Source organism: Mauremys reevesii, linkage group 8 (assembly GCF_016161935.1).
Source record: "Mauremys reevesii isolate NIE-2019 linkage group 8, ASM1616193v1, whole genome shotgun sequence".
Taxonomy (NCBI): domain Eukaryota; kingdom Metazoa; phylum Chordata; order Testudines; family Geoemydidae; genus Mauremys; species Mauremys reevesii.
In genome coordinates this window covers 9441366-9459915 of record NC_052630.1, presented here as the reverse complement: position 1 = coordinate 9459915, position 18550 = coordinate 9441366, and the positions used below count along the sequence as shown (strand labels likewise).

Below are 18550 nucleotides of genomic sequence, written 5' to 3'. Positions count from 1 at the left end.
TCACCACTGCTGACTAGAGTCCCAGTTAGAATAGCTTCCCAGCTACTCAGGAAGGCACACTCGCCTCCAGACAGTATTGACTTCCTGAGACCTGGTGAAAGCACTGGAATAATCTCAGCCACTGGCACAGAACATACATAAACCATCTGGCTGTGTTCCTTTTAGAAACAACACCTGCGGGACCAAAAGTAGTGTCAATGCATTGAGAGAACCCAGCCTTGGCACTCAGCATTCTGAGGCAAGGGTACCTACTTGGCAAAGTGCCCACTTCTAAAAAGCAAATTTGATAATAGGTGTCCCTATGCTAGTCGTGCATAGTGATCAGACCACCAAAGCAGGGACATCAGAGCAACTATGAGTCATAGCTGCCTCTTTGCACAGCACACAATGGGCAGGTTGTCCACGCCCAGATAGTCTAGGCTCAACATGTCATGCCATTAACACAATGGATGTAACAAGGGTAAGTGATAAAGGGTCTAACAAACTCTGCCAGTGTGCTGGGGCCGAGAGACACTTTGCCAAAGCACACACACTAGACAGGGGTTCTCACGTGGGGGGTCACGAGCTGTCAGCCTCCACCCCAAGCCCCGCTTTGCCTCCAGCATTTATAAAATGGTGTTAAATATATAAAGAGTGTTTTAAAAATTATAAGGAGGGGTCGCACTCAGAGGCTTTCTACGTGAAAGGGGAACAAAAGTTTGAGAACCACTGCACTAGACCCCACAATCTGCATGGCATCAAGGATGGTGATTCTCTATGTGCTAATTCACTTGCTAACATCAGAGAGCCAGAGGGCTGACTACCCATGACACTGCTGTGGTAGACAGATGTACTGAAGCCCAACACACCAGGGACGAAACACCTCCTCTGCCTGGCGCTATTGCAAGGGATCTCCTCCTGTGATGCAGTTATAGATTCATAGATTGCAAGGCCAAACGGGATTGTTATGATCATCTAGTCTCATCTCCTGCCTAGCACAGGCCATAGGACTTCCCCAAACCAATTCTTGCTTGAACTAGAGCATACTTTTTTAGAAAAATATATATAGTAAGATTGGTGTGTTCATCCACTTCCCTTCCATTCTAGCACTCCACAGCACTATGTAAGCTGGTTGGCTGGGGCTCATCCCCATCCGGGGCAGCAGGGAGCCAGACCGCCTCACTACACACAGATACACCGAAAGTGGAGAACTACATCAGTGAGGAAGCATGGACATGTTGGGGTGCTCCTTCTTCCCTGGAAATGATACCCTAAGTATGAGGCACCTTTTCCTTAGCACCAAAGTGCCAAGAGTGAAGAACTAATGCACATGGGCATCCCTTCTTCCATGGCAGAAAGGGCAAGAAATCAATACAATAGCTCACCTTCCCCTCAGAGTCACTGACTCTAAGGTAGAGCGGTCTGGGCTTCCCTATCTTGGCTCCAGGGTGCCCCATTTGAGGCACCAAGGGCACATCCCTTTTGAGGTGCTGCTGATTTGCAAGGGACAAATTTACCAGGACAACCCTCTTCATAAGTGCTAATGCTCTTATGCGGGGAAGATATCGACATACTCACATGCCTCCCCTTCATAGTACTGATGAACCAAGGCAGAGGTGTATGCCGTAGGGCACTGCTGAGCCCAGTGAGAGGTACCAGTTAAATATATTGAAACAGCCGCACTTATGCGAGGACAAGATGCTGGCCCCAACCTCCATGATTGTCGCTCAAATGCTTTTATAGACTCTGACCTTAATACCCTCTCCTGGCATTCAGAAAGACAAGTCATGTAGCCCCCAATTCACTGTGATACTTAGGCACCTAAGGAGCAGTTACCTTGTGCAATAACTGAAGTTCTTTAAGATGTGTCCCCCTATAGGTGCTCAATGTCAGGTGTGCTCACACCCTATGTGCCTTTAAATTGGAGACTTTTGGTAGCAGTGTCCATTCGGCCAGCACGGGCACTACATTTCCTCCTAGGCTATACAAGGCTAGGCAGATTAACTGACCTCAGATCTTTTTTCTAACACAAAGTCCCCACAGGAAACTCTGAAGCAGAGGGGAAGGGGAGGTGGGTAATGGAACACCCACAGAGAGACATCTCAAAGAGCTCCAGTTACTGTCCAAGGTGAGTAACCGGTGGAACACTTCTCTGGACACATCACAGGCTCAGTTTTTTCCACTTAAAGAGTCAAGTGTATCTCATGAAATCTTTCCTACTGTTCAATAATATCTTTTGTACCTCCTGAGAACAAGTCGACTCTAGTCTCATGAGCCATCGAGGAGCCATGCTTTCAGACAAAGTATCTTCAGGTTGGGATGAAGAGTGCGGCTGGCATCTTGGGAAAGATGAGGAGGAATGGTTGGGAAGTTGATCTCCTGACAGACAGCTAGATGAAATAGGCAAGGATACCATATCTGTCTGGGCCACATGGGGACTATCAATATATTTCTGGCTTTGTCACACTTGATTCTGAAGGTAATCAACAAGATCAAGGGCATTGAGGTGAAATGCATATAGAAAGTCTCTTGTCCATGGAACAAGGAAGGCGTCTCCCAAAGAGAGAGGACCCTGAGGTAATAGTATCTAGCAGGGGAAGGTCTTCCTTCCCCCAGGGGAGAGGGATCTAGAGAAAGCCCCCCTACATAATAAGTAAATAACTTGAGAAACAATAAAAAGAATGGCAGCTAGGCTAAGAGACTTTGAAAGTAAGGCACACTAGCATTGCGTCTCAGGCCCATGCTGCTGAGAAGGAGCGGAGGATGGTTCACCCACACAGCCTTAAATAGCTCAAAGCAGGGCATGAGGAAGCATAGGGAGCGTGCACAAGCCCGAACAGGCACTACTACCAAAAATCTCCAATTAAAGGCGCCAAGGGTGTTAGCGCACCAGAAGTGGAGTGCCCATTGGGACACCACTCAAACAAGCCATCCAAGTTTTAGGCTCCACCACAATCCACAAAACTCCAGAACTCCATTGGTGCTTAAACTCACCAGGTCCCTAAGTTTCTGCCTCTGGGCATGCACCTTGCTGCCTCACTCTAGGCATCCAGACACTTATATTCCATCTAAGCCCCAGAGTGGTCTACAAACCAGGGGAAGACTGGTGTTCATCTTCCTAAGGCATGTGAGGGGCCCCAATCTAGTTGGCAAGCTTAGAGGAGACCTGCGGGATCAGGTCCTATACAAAATTTCACCAGAGAAGGTGCTGGTGCCCACCTTAGACCTTTTAGCCCAGTGGTTAGAGCACTCCACTGGGATGTGGGAGACCCAGGTTCAGTTCCCCACTCTCCAAGAGAAAAGGATTTCTCCAGCAGCAGCGAAAACTGAACCTGGGTCTCTCCCATCCCAAATGAATGCTCTAACCCCATGGTTCTCAACCAGGGGTATGTGTACCCCTGAGGGTATTCAGAGGTCTTCCAGCAGGTACATCAACTCATCTAGATATTTGCCTAGTTTTACAACAGGCTACATAAAAAGCACTAGTGAAGTCAGTACAAATTAAAATTTAAAAGACAAGGACTCATTTATACTGCTCTATATGCTATACACTGAAATGTAAGTACAATATGTATATTCCAATTTTATAAAAAGCAAGCAATTTTTCAGTAATACTGTATGTATTTTTATGTCTGATTTTGTAAGCAAGTTGTTTTTAAGTGAGGTGAAACTTGGAGGTATGCAAGACAGACTCCTGAAATGGGTACAGTAGACTGGAAAACTTAGAGAAGTGGCTCTCAATCAGTGGGCTAAACGTTATAAGGTGGGCACAACCATCACCACGGCTGCCTCTTCTGGCCATTGTGTGGCAGGCACCTAACTTATTCCCACAAGAAACTACTTCAGTACCTAAGCCGCCCGACTCCAAGCCAGGGGTGGGCAATAATTTTCACAGGGGAAACACTCCACAAACTTTGGTAAGTCGTCATGGGCTGCACATTTCTACTATATTAATGGAGGGGATGCAAGGTCTGGGAGGGAGCTTGAGTGCAGGAGGGAGCTCCATGCTGGTGCAGAGTGTTGGGGTGCAGGAAAGGGTGAAGGGTATGGGCTCTGGGAGTTACTGCGGGTGCAGGAGAGGGTTCCAGGGCAGGGGATTGAGGTGAAGGAGGTGGTGCAGGGTCTGGGAGGGAGTTGGGGTGCAGGAGGGGGGTCTGACCTGGGGCAGGGGGTTCAGGTGCAGGAGGGGGTACAAGGTGCAGGCTCTGGCCGGGAGGCGCTTACCACAGGCAGCTCCCAGCCAGCAGCACTGCCAGGCTGCCTGCCTGCCGTGGCCCACGCCGCTCTGGCCAGCTGCTGCTGGCACGTCTCTGCGTGCCCTTTGGGGGGGGCAGCAGATCTCCATGTGCTGCCTGTGCCCGCAAGCACCATCCTCGCAACTCCCATCATCCGGTTTCCGGACAATGGAAGCTGAGAGGATGATGCTGAAGGCTGGGGCAGCACACAGAGCTACCTCTCCAAACCAGGGGTGCAGAGACATGCCAGCAGCAGCCAGCTGCCTCCAGGAGCAGCGTAGGGCCACAGCAGGCAGGCAGCCTGCCTGAGCACGCAGCCCCAAAGAGCCTGGCGGGCCAGACAAATGTTAGATGGGCCAGATCTGGCCTGCGGGCCGTATTTTGCCCACCCCCGCTCCAAGCAATGGGTTCCCATTCATGGTTTGCCAGCAGAGATAAGTGCCTCCCTACAGGCCACACTTAAGTCCTGTCCAGTTCACAGAAATAGGCATCTACGAAACACCCGTCATGAGCATTTCCCATCGGCTAGCCTACCAGCTCTAACGAATCGTATTCTTAGGCACCTCTCTCCCCCCATTCACTGTATAAGGAGCTTAGGTGCCTAACCCACGTTTTGGGGATCGCAATATTGTTTGTGATTTTACAGGTGCCTAAGTTAGGTTCTATGACACTGAACATCCCAACACGTAGGTTCCCTTTATGGATCCAGGCCACGGTCTACAGAGTCTTCTGCTAACTTGAGTTAGGGAAATTTGCCTTACAACTCCAGAACCATTAAGCTTCAAGAATCTAGTGACAGATGGCCCCTGGATCAGGGAATCTTCCCTCCAAAAACACCCAAACGAATACCTCATCAGTTAAGTGGTGAGACAGCATCCTGAAACAGATGAAAACCAAAGGGAAGGAGGAGGGAGAAAAAAACATGAACATGATTAAAAAATAAGCTACATAAACCGAACCAGGTAGTTAGGGCCAGATTTTTTTTTTAAATGTATTTAAGTGATTAAAGATTCAGATGGGAGCCTGGTTAGATTTTCAGAAATGCTTAAGCAGCCTAGGTACTTTTGAAAATCTCACTAGGTATCTATTAGCATTTTTAGGCACCTAATTACCTTTAAACATCTAGCCCTTGGTCATTAGACTAAAGAAACAACTGCCCTCAGCCATGACACGTGCTTCAAGAACAAAGTAACTGTCTTCGCCAGTCACACACAGAAAACACTTCAGGGACAAAGCAATTCACAAACCAGGAATTGATTCTCCCCATTCTAGCACTTACACAGATCCAAGGAACACTGCAATACTTCAAAAGAATGTACAGCTCAGACCTGAGATTGGGGCTTAGTACCAATTCAAAACCAGACGTAATTGGAATGACTGAAGGAGAAACCAATAAAAGATGCAGCAGAAGAGTTATATGAAATAAAGGAAGCATCAAAAAAAAAAAGGAGCCAGAGGAGCAGCAGATTACATTTGGTGCTCAGCTCCTGCAGGCAGCTTCCTTGCTATCTGTGGTCAGAAAGGGACAGAGTTCCAGAGTTAGACTGAGGAAGCTGCCACACGGGTAGCTGGAATGGAACATGGAAGAGGTGGCTCATCTTGGCAGCCATAGCCACAGAGGACCAAAAATCAAACAGCTAGGGGAGCATGAACTGGTCTCACAATGGAGAATGGAGACCAAGTAAAGAGAAACTGTCATTTTTCACTTTGCTTACCATGCATATTTGTAGGGCCCATCCAAATTGATGGTCCATTTTGGCCACAGGATTTTAAGTTGTAAATTTTCAGATTTAAATATCTGAAATCATGAATTTCAGTATTGTAACTGTAGGGGTCCTGACCCAACTCTGAAGACAGCAGCGCAGAAGAGTGACATGGTATGGTATTGCCACTCTTACTTCTGCACTGCTGCTGGTGGGATGCTGCCTTCAGAGCTGGGCGCCCAGCCACCAGCGGCCGTTCTCTGGCCTCCCAGCTCTGAAGGCAGTGCAGGAGTAAGGGTGGCAATACTGCAACTCCACTACAATAACTGAGACCCCTCCCTCCCTCTTTTGGGTTGGGACCCCCAATTTGAGAAATGCTGGCTTCCTCTGTGCATCTGTATAGTATAAAGTAAATGAAAGACCAGATTCCACAGTCCTGGATGCATTTTTCACAGCTGTGAATTTGGTACGGACCTACATATTTGACAGCACTGTGCATATGTTTGCTACTTTCCCCTGGTTCCATGGGCCTTTCCCACAGCCACAGGAAAAGAAAAATCTTTTTAAAAAAAACAGGAAAATATTGTAAAACTGCAAAACCGGCAGATATACCTGAATATTTAAAAATCACTTTTGCAGTGGACTAGATTTTGAATTGACTATACCCCTTAAAGATGTGGCTTAAACTTTCATTTTCAGAATAGTGTTCTGATATTACACATCATACTTTAAGAATTCAGACTTTAATCTCTAGTGAGAACAGGGCATCTTAGACATGCATGAATATTTTGCTTTTTTCCCCTCCTTTTAAATTAACAATTAAACCGCTAAAGCTTTTTATGGGCAGCAGCACTTCTGCTTGTCAGGGGAATTCCTATAATGTTCATTAGCCACTCATACGTTCAATGGTTGTGACTGACTATGCATCTTATATTTGCAGAGCTTTGATCATTTTCACAATTGCTACATATAGTCAGAATTCCAGAGGTAACAGCTGGAAGCTTCAAAACAGATGGTATTAGTCAAAACCAGGCTTGATATCTAGGTTTTCAAAGCTAAGGAGCTTTGGGCTTGGTTACTTGGATGGCTGACAATCAGAGGATCTGTCTAGTGTTCTAAGCTTGATGTGTCCCTGTGGCAGCCAGCAGTAACTGATACTAAGTTCCTGTCTACACGAAACTTTTAGCACAAAATTCCAACTCATGCTACCACCAGGTCAACTGCACCAGGTTAGCACTAATGCAAAACACCAGGTGATGCCAGAGCTGTGTCCAGTATAGTTCTTAACTAGTAGTAGCACCTATGGGAATCCTGCCCTTCCCCTCCCCCGCACATCCCCCAAAAAAATCCCTTACAGTAGGTACAACCTAAAGGTCTGTGATGTTCAGTCTTTGTACCTAAGCAGGATTCAGGCTGGAACTTAGATCTTTAAGGAAAAAAGGAATCAGAAATAGCTGTCACTTCTGACCAAACTACAATTATTCAATCTCTTGCAGTATTTGCTCCTGCAGTACCCGCACTACGCTCCTCTCGCCCTCCCTCCGTGAGCTGGTTTGGACATTTTGAGGGAGATTAAACAGCTGTTAGGATTTGAACTGATCTCTGCCAGTTGTACAGAGTGATTGTACCTTTCCTCCCTTTTATCAATTAAGGAAATTCCACAAAATTCTTGGAGCAGAGAAGGTAGAAAATTACAGTGGGATCGTCAAAGGAACCTCAGAGATGGGTACCCAATTCCCTTGGCTTCTTTAAAAATGCCAGCCTAGAACACAAAAGTGCCAGAAAATTCTCAACAAAGAACACACTTTGCTACAGCCTCTCATTTCCTCACATAAATATACACCAATGCCAAAAAGGGGGTAGGAGGCGATTACTCATAGCCTTCACATATGCATATATTGATTACAATAGTGTTATCTATTACACGTAAGCACATATGTTTGAGTATTTTAAAGAGTAATAAGTAAATGCTGTAAAAATATAACTCACAAATGGTCATTAGGTGGGCTAACTCCATTGTGTATCATATTGCATTTTAAAGCAAGTATGAAGGTGTAAATCTGCTTTTATTCATTTTAAACACAGAATGTACAAGCAGGCACCTCCTCTAAGTATTTAAGAAAGTTATACATCAGTTAATAGAAGGAACCATGAAGGAAGGTCAGTTAACCCATGCCACTTTGTAAACTCTAGTTGTAGTTAGGGAAAGAAACTTTGGGGTTTTGGGGTAAATTTTCAGCCAGAGTATGTTGAGCCAGGGAATTTTTTTTATATAAACACAAAATTTCACTTCACCTTTCACTAAGATTATTTTCATATTGAAGAAAACCTTCATCCCTTAAGGTTCCATAGGGAATTATACCACATGAAATCTATTCAGAGATGAAGTGATAAACTTCCATCAAAAAAGAGAGAATGGATACTGCCTCGAGAATACTGTAATGGGTACCAGCTCACCCATAAGTGAAGCAAATGTTGTTTGACCAGATTGACATAGTGAACACCTCTTTCCATCAAAATACTTTGTATATGCTCTCCACCATGCACAGAATAGAGCACCATAATTTGATAGGGTCCTTTGTGTATTGTTTTTTAGAAACCAGAAAAGTTTAAAGCAAACAAGAATAGGTTTTCCAAGCTGCAATTAAGTATTTAAGAATGAGATCTCCAAGTTTCTAGACTTCAAGGGGAGTTAGGATCCTCAGTACACCCAGTATCGGGCCCTTATGCAGCAACAGAAATGCAACTATAGTGTGGCAATGGTACCGACAGATAGTTGCAAAGACAGGGATGATCAATCAGTGCACTTATCTAAGGCTACACTAAATAAATGTACTATTCTAAGACCTAATAATTATAAAAACAGCTTGCATCCACACAGAGATACTCCAAATCAGGGGTGGGGATGAAGGTAAATACCATTTGGAATGCACTGTTTCAGGAGAGTTAAATATCATTTCAGCCTCATTTTAGTGTCAGTGTAGGCACAGACTAGCTGAAACAGTTCAATTAGTCATCTTACTATTGTTCCACATTGCATATTTGTGGCCTTTGACACTTCCCAGAATACACTGTTTCTTGAAGCAGAGCTAGATAGTGTGAGATACTTACCTAGACCACTGCAGCTGAAACCATTTAGGACAGTATTAGATGAACAGAGCAAACCTAAAGTGTTTCACGATGGCTACTATATGTGCACTGAAACCTTTGTTCAATATGTACTTTGTCTCTGCATCATAGCTGTAACACAGATCAGCGACCTACAGCATTTTTGAAGTAATCAGAGTGAGGTGCATCAGCAATGTTAGTTAACATTTGAAAAATCAGTCATCTGAATTGCCTGTCACCTTACATGCAAAAGAAAATAAGCTTTTTTCATTAATGGGTAGGGATTATATATTAAATGTGCAGTGGTTTTTTTTTAATGCACAAGTTGTCACTCTTAAAAATGGTTCTACACCAGGCTTTAAATGAGAAGTAATAAATCACTCAAATGTTTAAACTAATGGGTCAAGTGCTGTTAGAGAATAAGTGTGTTGAATACTCTTTCACCAACATATCAAATCCCTTTGAGGTACAAATTAAAGCAACCCATTTTACAAAAAATAATCCCTTACCAATCCCTTAGATTATAAAGATGAAAAGTTAAACTAAATTATGCCTTTTACTTTTTGTATTTTATTGTTTGGAAAGACGACTAGCTGGTTTCACTTTCTCATGTGCAAACCTAACAATGTTGTCTCTATTTGTATTCAACAAAAACGCTTAAACCACAAAATGTTCAAGTTTTTAATGTCATTTAACACAATCTAATATTAAACTACGGTAAACTAAGGCCATTTTACTTCTGATTGAGGGTATTGTTTAATACATTTTAACATCACACCTTTTGTTAATTCATCTTACCTTTCCTTTAACTTCCATGGGCAGACATGCCCACATAGAGAAACAAAGACTAACTAGAGAGAAAGTGCCATCAACTGCACCAAGTAAAAATATTTCTCCCAATTAATCCTTAGGAGTTACTTGTATCAAAAGTAAGCACAATTTTCCTCGCAGATGTGACAGATTTAAGTTGGGGTTCTTTTAATACCCATTGTGACCAGTTTTTATATCCAATAGGGTACACTCTTGGAAAGCTATACTATAAAAAAAATCCTGTTCACCTGAGTCTCCAAGACAGGTTCCTTCAAAACAGAGTGTTCCTGTTCTCCAGAGAAGCAGTCACAATAGAGCAACTACCAACTATTTGAGACATTCTCCACAGAACAATTCTTACTGGAAACTGTGAAACATTAATATGAAGTTGTAAGTATTGATAATCCTTCAGGACATAAGCAGTAAACAAGTCAAGCATCTCCCTCATAATGTAGGTGCTATTTCTGGGGTTCATCTTTCCTAGAATGATGTAGTGATAAATGCCAGAGGAAGGATATTATTGCATAACCAAATAGTAATTTCCAGTATAGCATTTGTTTTTGGTATGAACAAGTTGCCACACAAGATATGTAGGCATACTGTAAAGTTACAGAACTGTTAAGTGGCACTTGCCTAGCTGAATCAAAGGACCAGTCTAGACCACAAAAACAGTTTTAATTGTATCTTCCAAAACAACGTTCTGCCTTGCTATTGTTAAAACAAAGCAACTTGGCCAGGGACAGGACTGAACCTGATTTAACTGTCTCCCCAAACAAAACTGGAATTCAAACAACTAAGCACTGAACTGCACTGGGGACTACTGTGCTTTTATGTGAGTGGCCCACCCCCCAAACCTCAGCATGTTTCCAGAGTGTAGAGGAGGTAAAAAGCCTTCAAATTTAAAGATCTCAGATAAAACCAAACAACCAAAGGTCTTTGTTGACAAGTACAGACGGTAAAGCGAATTAAATGCAATATGGTATTTTGCAAAAGCTTGTTAAACATAACTTACACTTGACTTCTGCACCTTGCCTAAACTACTTAGCTGGCTCAGGACAGATATGAATTTCTGGACGCAAATATGCATTATAATTGCAAGCCAGATTACTTAACACCCACTTACAAAGCAAAAAGGCCTGGAATTTTCACAGTTTAAGAGCTCTAAGTTATAGTTACTGATCACAAGGCCTAGAAAGGCCTCCATTTTGAGAGGTCAATTCCACTCCAGACCCTTAGGGCTTTGTCTACAAGAGAAAGTTGTACCAGTTTGGTTTAAAAAAAATAAATCACAACTAAATTAGTTAACTGAAGACTGAGGGACACTCATTTAATTAGAAATCAGGTTTATTATAATTCAACTATGCTAAATCAAAACAAGCCCAATTCCAACTGAAATCAGTGCCCACTCAGTCTTTTAAATTGTTTTTTTAAATAGATTTGAAAATTACACTTTATATTGGTGCTGCTCTCATGGGTTTTTAGAGAAGGATACCACTTCCAATTAAGACAATGGTAGTTTTGCCACTGACTTCAATGGAAGCAGGAACAAACCCATAGGATGCAGTGATAGAAAGCAATATGGTTAAATGTTAAACATTAAGTTCTTAGAAACCTGGAATCAAAGTGATTTTACTTTTTTTAAAATACATGTCCCATGTCATACATACTCTCACTCAAGCATGTAAGGAATTCAATTCTTTATTTGTGATATCCATAAACCCATAAACGATGCTATTCTATATTTCTATCCAGGAAGGCAGTTTTCCCCTATAACATTATGCTTTTTTTTTTTTTTCAAATAAACAACAAACTTTAATTCTATTGCGTGAAAGGGCTACAAATATACATTTGTTAATCAAGCAGACTACACAGATATTTTGCTTTACAACTGGCACCTATGTTACTGGTACACTTAGCTGGCTCATTTATCATAGCACTTTGCCCAAACCATTTAGATTATCACTTCTTTTGCAGGATGGGCAGCTATACGAGTTTTAGAAATGTACTGAAGCAGATACCTCAAATCCATTTTGTTTCAGTCAATATGCAGGGAGCCCATCTTTAGTCACATGCAGATTTGATTTTTATTTCAGTTTACACCGATCGTTTCATGGCATAAGACAGCTTTCAAAAATCTAGTAGAGTTGTTAGCAAACAATTTTGCCTCTGTTGTAATGAAGCCTACAGCAGTGGTTCTGCCATTCTACCAGTAGATGGTGCTGCAAAGGATTCTCTGGGAACTTTAACGAAGGACAATAGTTCAGACCAAGTGAAAAGTCTGTTTTAACCTGGTACTATGAAAACAAGTAGGCATTTAATTGAAGAGATAAATGTTGACCCTTTCCTGTAACGAATCATTTACAGACAAGCCAATAAGAGGATCTGAAACTAAGCAATTGGAAATTTTGAACATTTTATATGAATGAAGCACATGCTTAACACAAACTATTTCTTTAGAACTACACAGTACATACTTGATGGAAAAGTCCTATAGAAAAAATTGACCAACCATGTCAGCACGTCAATCAAACTGCCTAGTACAAGATGGTGGATGCACACAAACTGCAAAAGTGAGAATGAATATTTAAAAAACAGACCACATCCACCAATTAGTACTTCAAAAAGTTTCCATAAAGTGTTTGAAAACCAATAAATCCACTAATGGGACATCAAAAAGTAAATTAGGACCTTTACTGGCAATAAAGTCTCTAAATACATAGAGAATTAAAAGCAGAGGAACAATACTTGTTTCAAACCCAGAAAAGCCTTAAACCGTACGGAATGGATCCTAGGAAAAAAGTTAGACATGTAAAGGTCAATGAACACAATGATTTATTTAAAAAATAAAAAACGTAAAAACGATTTTTTTTCCTCCTTTACAGAAATGTTAATTTCAGTCATGGATCCGAGCAGATTTTGTAGGGAAAAAATGTAGTAGCCAGGTATCGAGTCCTTACAACAAAGTAAATTCCCCCCATCTCCCTCCCCAGTTTTTACTTCAGAATCAGCAAGACATTGCCCACCCCACACCCCCACCCCAAAAAACAAATTAAAACAAGACATTTTCATTGCTAGTATAAAAACGACCAAGGTCCAAGTAATAATAAAAAAATAGAGTCCATCAATGACTGTAACACAAAGTATGTGTGTGTGGGGCCCAGTCCATCTTCAGAGAGAAAGAAGTGGCACAGGCAGAGGCGACCCCCAGAGGGCATTTAGGAGCTGCTCCCACAGCAGGGGAGGCATTTACTAGGAACTGCCCTTAGGCGAGTGAGGGGAGAAACCATCAGAAGCTGCCCCGTAACAAAGGGAGGGCTCTCCATGCCACCCCCAATGGGTATGGGCGCCCCCGGTTAGAAGGAGCTGCCGCCATACCCTCCCCCGCCATAGCCTCCTCTGTACGGTCCACTGTTACTGCGCCCTCCCCAGCTGCCGCCCCCTCCTCCGCCTCCTCCGCCGCTCTTCATGGGGCCGTAGGAAGACTGATGTTGGCTGTAGCTGCCGAACCCGCCGTACCCGTTGCCGTAATCTCCGCCTCCACCACCTCCTCCGTAGGAGCCGCTGCTGTAAGATCCGTAGCCGCCGCCGCCTCCGCCGTAGCCTCCGTAGCTATTATAGCCGCCGCCTCCTTTGGAGAGACCGTTGTGGTCCCGGTTGCCGGATCCGCCGCCGCCCCGTCCTCGTCCTCCTCCCCTGCCGCCCCGGGAAGGCCTGGAGGAGCCACCACCTCCCCCGCCCGACTGGATGTCCTCCTTGGGCACGGCCTTCTTGACCTCCACGCGGTGGCCCTGGATCGGATGGAACTTGACCACAGCGGCCTTGTCGGCGGCGTCGTGGTTCTGGAAATAGACGAAGCCGAAGCCGCGCTTCTTGCCGCTCTGTTTGTCGGCGATGATCTCGGCCTTCTCCACCGGGCCGAACTGGCTAAAGTGCTGGACCAGGTCCCCCTCGCCCACGTCCCCCTTGAGACCGCCCACGAAGAGCTTCTTCACCTTAGCGTGGGCCCCCGGCCGGGCCGAGTCCTCCCGGGACACAGCCCGCTTCAGCTCGACCGCGTTGCCGTCCACGGCGTGGGGGGAGGCGGCCATGGCGGCGTCGGCCTCCTCCACCGCCGAGTAGGTGACGAACCCGAAGCATCGGGAGCGCTTGGTCTGCGGGTTGAGCACGACCACGCAGTCGGTGAGGGTGCCGTAGGCCTCGAAGTGCTCCCGGAGCCCGGCCTCTGTGGTCTGCACGTTCAGGCCGCCGATGAACAGCTTACACAGCTGCGAATTCTCCATGCTGCCGCCTCCGCCGGGGCTGCGCCTAGGCCTGGCGCCGAGACTCCTCCTCCTGCTGGGGGGAGGCTCAGGCCTCTCCACGTTCAACGAGCGCCGCAACTTCAAGACAGCAGCAGCTGCCGCGGCTCCTGCTCGGCGTGGCCTAGCCTCGCCAGCGACCTGGCCGCCGCCGGTACCACAGAAAAGGGGCCTGGGGGGTGGGGGAGCACACCGACACGCACAAAATGGCGGCTGCTGCTCCTCAGGCGTTCGGCCGGCAACTGGTGCTGCTCACACAAAGGGGACGCTGGGAGCCCCGCCCGCCGTGCCGCCGCAGCACACGCCCTCGGCGCCAACTGGGCCAATAGAAAGGCGCAACCGCTTACGTGAGCGAGTCATTCTTTAGGGGGCGGGGCGTCGTTAGTGATTGACGACAGTTAGGACTAATCGGATTATGCGACCTCCATCGCGCGTACGCAAGAGGAAAAGAGAGGGCGGGAGCGTGTAAATAACTGACGTCCTGGAGAACCTATAGAATTCCTCTAAAGCCGCGGGCGGAGAGGCGGGGTCTAATCAAGAGTCGACTAATAAGATTTCTGAAGCCTCAACTCGCGCCGAGCGAAGAGCAGAAGGGGGAGAGAGGGAGGGACCGGGTTGAGGCTGCGCCAATGCGTCAACCCAGCGGATGTGAGCCAATAGGTCTCCTCCTTTCCAGCCGCGCGCTTTCCCCGCACAGCCCCAGCCCCGCCCTCGCGGGTGGGGGAAGGGGGTAGCGTAGCTTCCATGGCAGGCCGCGCGGGAGCATTTGAAAAGTTGACCGTTAGGAAGCGGGTTCAGTCATCATAGTTCCCCCCCTTCCCCCTCCCTTCATGAAGTGAGAAAGCGGCCGCACCAACCAACTCTCCCCTCGAGGGGGTGGGGGAGCCACCCGCCCCCAGCACGTGGCTCTTTCCAAGCACCTCACACAGCCCCCCACCCCGCGGCCAGGAGGGATTAGTTAATGCCGGGGGTTAATTCATGGCTGCCCGCCTGGTGCTACGTACAAATCCACTGCTGCTCCTCACGGGCCATTCCCCCCCCCACGCCCCCAATTGCTCTACCTCAGCCCCCACATCCCGCAGTGCCCAGCCAGGTCTCCCCAGGGGGACTCGGGGCAGCAGATTCCAGCTCACGCGCGGGGGCGGGGGGGCACAGTCACATTTTGCAGATGCTTGTGTAAAGCAGCCCCTGAGGCGGGGAGGGGGCTGAGAGCCATTGAACTAAACTAAACCTTGTATATCATGGAAACCACTTCAAGCCAGGTCGTGTGGCAGCACCCCTCATTCTAGCACCTATGCACTGAGCACAGGGTGACCGGACAGCAAATGTGAAAAATCAGGACGGGGGTGGGGGAGCCTATATATATAGGAGCCTATATAAGAAAAAGACCCAAAAATCAGGACTGTCCCTATAAAATCAGGCCATCTGGTCATCCTGAGCAGCCAAGAGCAAGGGGGAAATATGCTCTGGGTGGTTCAATGTGACATTTGCAAGGCCCCTTTGTTTGGTAATTGGGAATCTGCCTAGGAGATTATGATCCTTTGGTGGCACACTTACACCTTGTACAGGGCCTTGCGAGGCTGTCGGGCAGCCTCCTAACCTGACATTTAATTTCCCAGCACAGTACTTTTGAGTGTATTTTAATTTGCTCCTTCCTTCCCCTCTGGGTGGAGTTATGGATTTGTACTTTCCTACTAATTATACTAAATAGGTTCACCTTGCTAGTCTTGGTGTAGGGGTGGTGGCTCAGGTCTATGAGAAATACAAGGGCGGAGGTAAGGAAATATCGTGTATTGGACCAACTTCTGGTAGTGGAAGAGACACGCTTTCAAATGCCACAGCCCTGAAGAAGAGCTCTGTGGCGCTCAAAAGCATCTCTCTTTCTCTAACCAAAGTTGGTCCAGTAAAAGATATTCCTTTACCCACCTTGTTTTTTGCATTTTTAAACTACCATATTTCTTTTCATGGCCCTTCTCCAGTCCCTGTTTTTTCTTCTCTTACTGTTCCCTTTTTTTGGCTCTCTTTACCCCTTTAGGTTCATTCTCACTTCCCTTTCACGTGTTATGTGCCATGCTGTTGTGACCATATCAGTCCCAGGATACTAGAGTGACAAGATGGGTAAGATAACTTTTATTGAACCAACTTCTGTTGGTGAGAGAGAAGCTTTGGAGCTTATACAGAGCTCTTCTTTCCCTTTCATATACATTTCTCAGTCCCCGCTCTCTCGTTGCCAGTATTTCCCTCCCCAAATTTCCAATCTATTCCATACCCTTCCCCTCCAATCACTGCTTTCCCATAATTGATTTAGTTAGTTCTTGTTAACTCAAACAGCAGGCACTTTCTAGTTAGCTAAATAGGAAAATACAAGAACATACAAATATAATGAACCAATTAACAATGATGTGCATCTACTTCTGATTTTGACATTATATAGATTAGAGGTTGCTAGCTGGATTCCTGATGCCCTTGGTGTAATTGGTAACACAATTTTTATCCGTGGAACAAGTTTTCAAATAAGCTGGGTTTTATGGAGCAGGATGGCCTGGGAGCTGCTTGTGAATTTTAGATTGTTACACCATTATCCTCCTTTGAAGGTGAAAAAAGAGAAAATGAATAAAATTTCACCAGAATGCTCATATACCAGACCCAAGGCTTCCGGATTTCTATCTTAATTTAAACTCTTCCTTAATTATTTCGCCTGATTCCTACTCTCTCCAGTCTCTTACCCACTAGTACTCCCTAATGCTCAATTGCATAGTTCCCATTTGTGCTCCATACTGCACCCCCTTGTTACCTCAGACACCCCCTTGTGCTTCCACTCTCTTCCCAGTCCCCACTCTTTGTTTCCCCTCTTTTACTTCTGCCTGCATAAGATTCTCCCTCCCACTTTGTCACAAGTGTATAGTGCACAGATCCTATAGCCCAGTCCAGGCAATTGCATCATCCCTCTGAGCTTCATTAGAAACAAATGCCTTGAATGACCACTGAGAAAGACTGAAGAGACTGGCTTCGTGTTGGTAAGGACTCTAAAGGCTAGCAGGAGGAGCTGATCAAATGCTACAGATACATGTACACTACAGGCACGGCAGCAGTATAGCTATGGCTGACTACAGCAACAGAAGGGGTTTTTTCCATTTGTGTAGAAACTCCACCTCCTTGAGCAATGGTAGCTGGGTAGAGAAGCATTCTTCCATCAACCTAGCTGTGTCTACGCAGGGCCGGTGCAACCATTTAGGCGACCTAGGCAGTTGCCTAGGGCACTAGGATTTGTGGGGGCGCTATTTTCTTCGGCAGCGACCGCGGCGGCCGGATCTTCGGCTGCCCCGCTCGCCGCCAGCATTTAGGCGGAGGGAGCTGGGGCAGGGGAGCGCCGCCTGCAGCAAGTAAGGGGCAGGGGAGTGGCACACAGGGGAACTCCCCACCCAAGCTCACCCCTGCCCCGCCTCCTCCCCGAGCACACTGTGGCCGCTTCACTTCTCCCACCTCCCAGGCTTGCGGCACCAATCAGCTTAGGCACCGCAAGCCTGGAAGGCAGGAGAAGTGAAGCGGCCACAGCGTGCGCGTGCTCATGCGTGGAGCAGGGGTGAGCTGGGGTAGGGGGGGTGCTTCATGGTGGGGGGGGGAGCTGCTGCAACGGGGGGGAGCAGCACAAGGTGGAAGTTTCGCCTAGGGCGCAAAACATCCTTGCACCGGCCCCGTGTCTACGCTGAGGGTTTAAGCCAGCACAGCTACAGCATTCTGGAATGTGGATTTTTCACACCCTGAGTTCCGTACCTATGTCAAATCAAGTTTTAAATGTGAACCTGCCTGCGTGAGCAGAGGTGCTGCTGCTATATAGCTGAGTTACAGCCCACACTCCCTAGTACCCTGACAGCTGTGCATGATGCAACACAAGCAAAGATTAGCCACTCCTGCCTTAAAGGATCCATAATAATTAATGGAGCTAAAATAAATGGGAATAAGATTTAGTGGGGCGACACCACTTTATAGAATTGCCTCCTTCCTCAGCTTCCTGACAGCATTGCTAAACTTAGGTAAACAGCATGTGTATATGCAAGCAATGTCAGACGTTAAATTGGCTGATTGTTAAAGAAAGATAAAAAAAAAGACAAGAACATAACATCAAAAATAAGTCCATAGTTCAAGTAGTCTCTTCATCTTCCAAATTCTTATCCTGCTGCACTTTGCCCAGCAATTTCTCAGCAGCTAAACAATCCGTGAGCAAAGAACATCTCCCTTAGTAATTCATCTGTAATTTGGCATAGAAGAGAACATTTTCCCTTTAGAAGGCAATAATAATTGAAGTTTTCTTTTTGCAGATGTGGGCCTAGTCTACGCTACAACGTTTTACCAGCAGAACTTGCCTTATTTTGGCACATCCTCATGTAGCTCCACACTCAATATTGAGTCCTGCCAA

The 18550-nt window shown here is 46.0% G+C and overlaps 2 protein-coding genes across 5 annotated transcripts in view; both read right to left on the bottom strand.

The window, feature by feature from the left end:
* Window positions 1–18550, bottom strand: part of KLHL3 (kelch like family member 3) — a 105702-nt gene that overhangs the window by 74957 nt on the left and 12195 nt on the right. Inside the window, exon 1 of one of the 4 annotated variants that reach the window (XM_039483366.1) lies at window positions 10084–11745. The exons of the other annotated variants lie outside the window; for them this stretch is intronic. The gene's annotated coding sequence lies outside the window, so the exon portion shown is untranslated. Of the gene's footprint in view, window positions 1–10083; window positions 11746–18550 lie in introns of those variants that run through there. 4 annotated transcript variants of the gene reach the window in all.
* Window positions 12650–14384, bottom strand: HNRNPA0 (heterogeneous nuclear ribonucleoprotein A0). Its single transcript, XM_039483377.1, has one exon. The coding sequence runs from the start codon at window positions 14113–14115 to the stop codon at window positions 13189–13191; it is 927 nt and encodes a 308-aa protein (XP_039339311.1). The 5' UTR covers window positions 14116–14384; the 3' UTR covers window positions 12650–13188.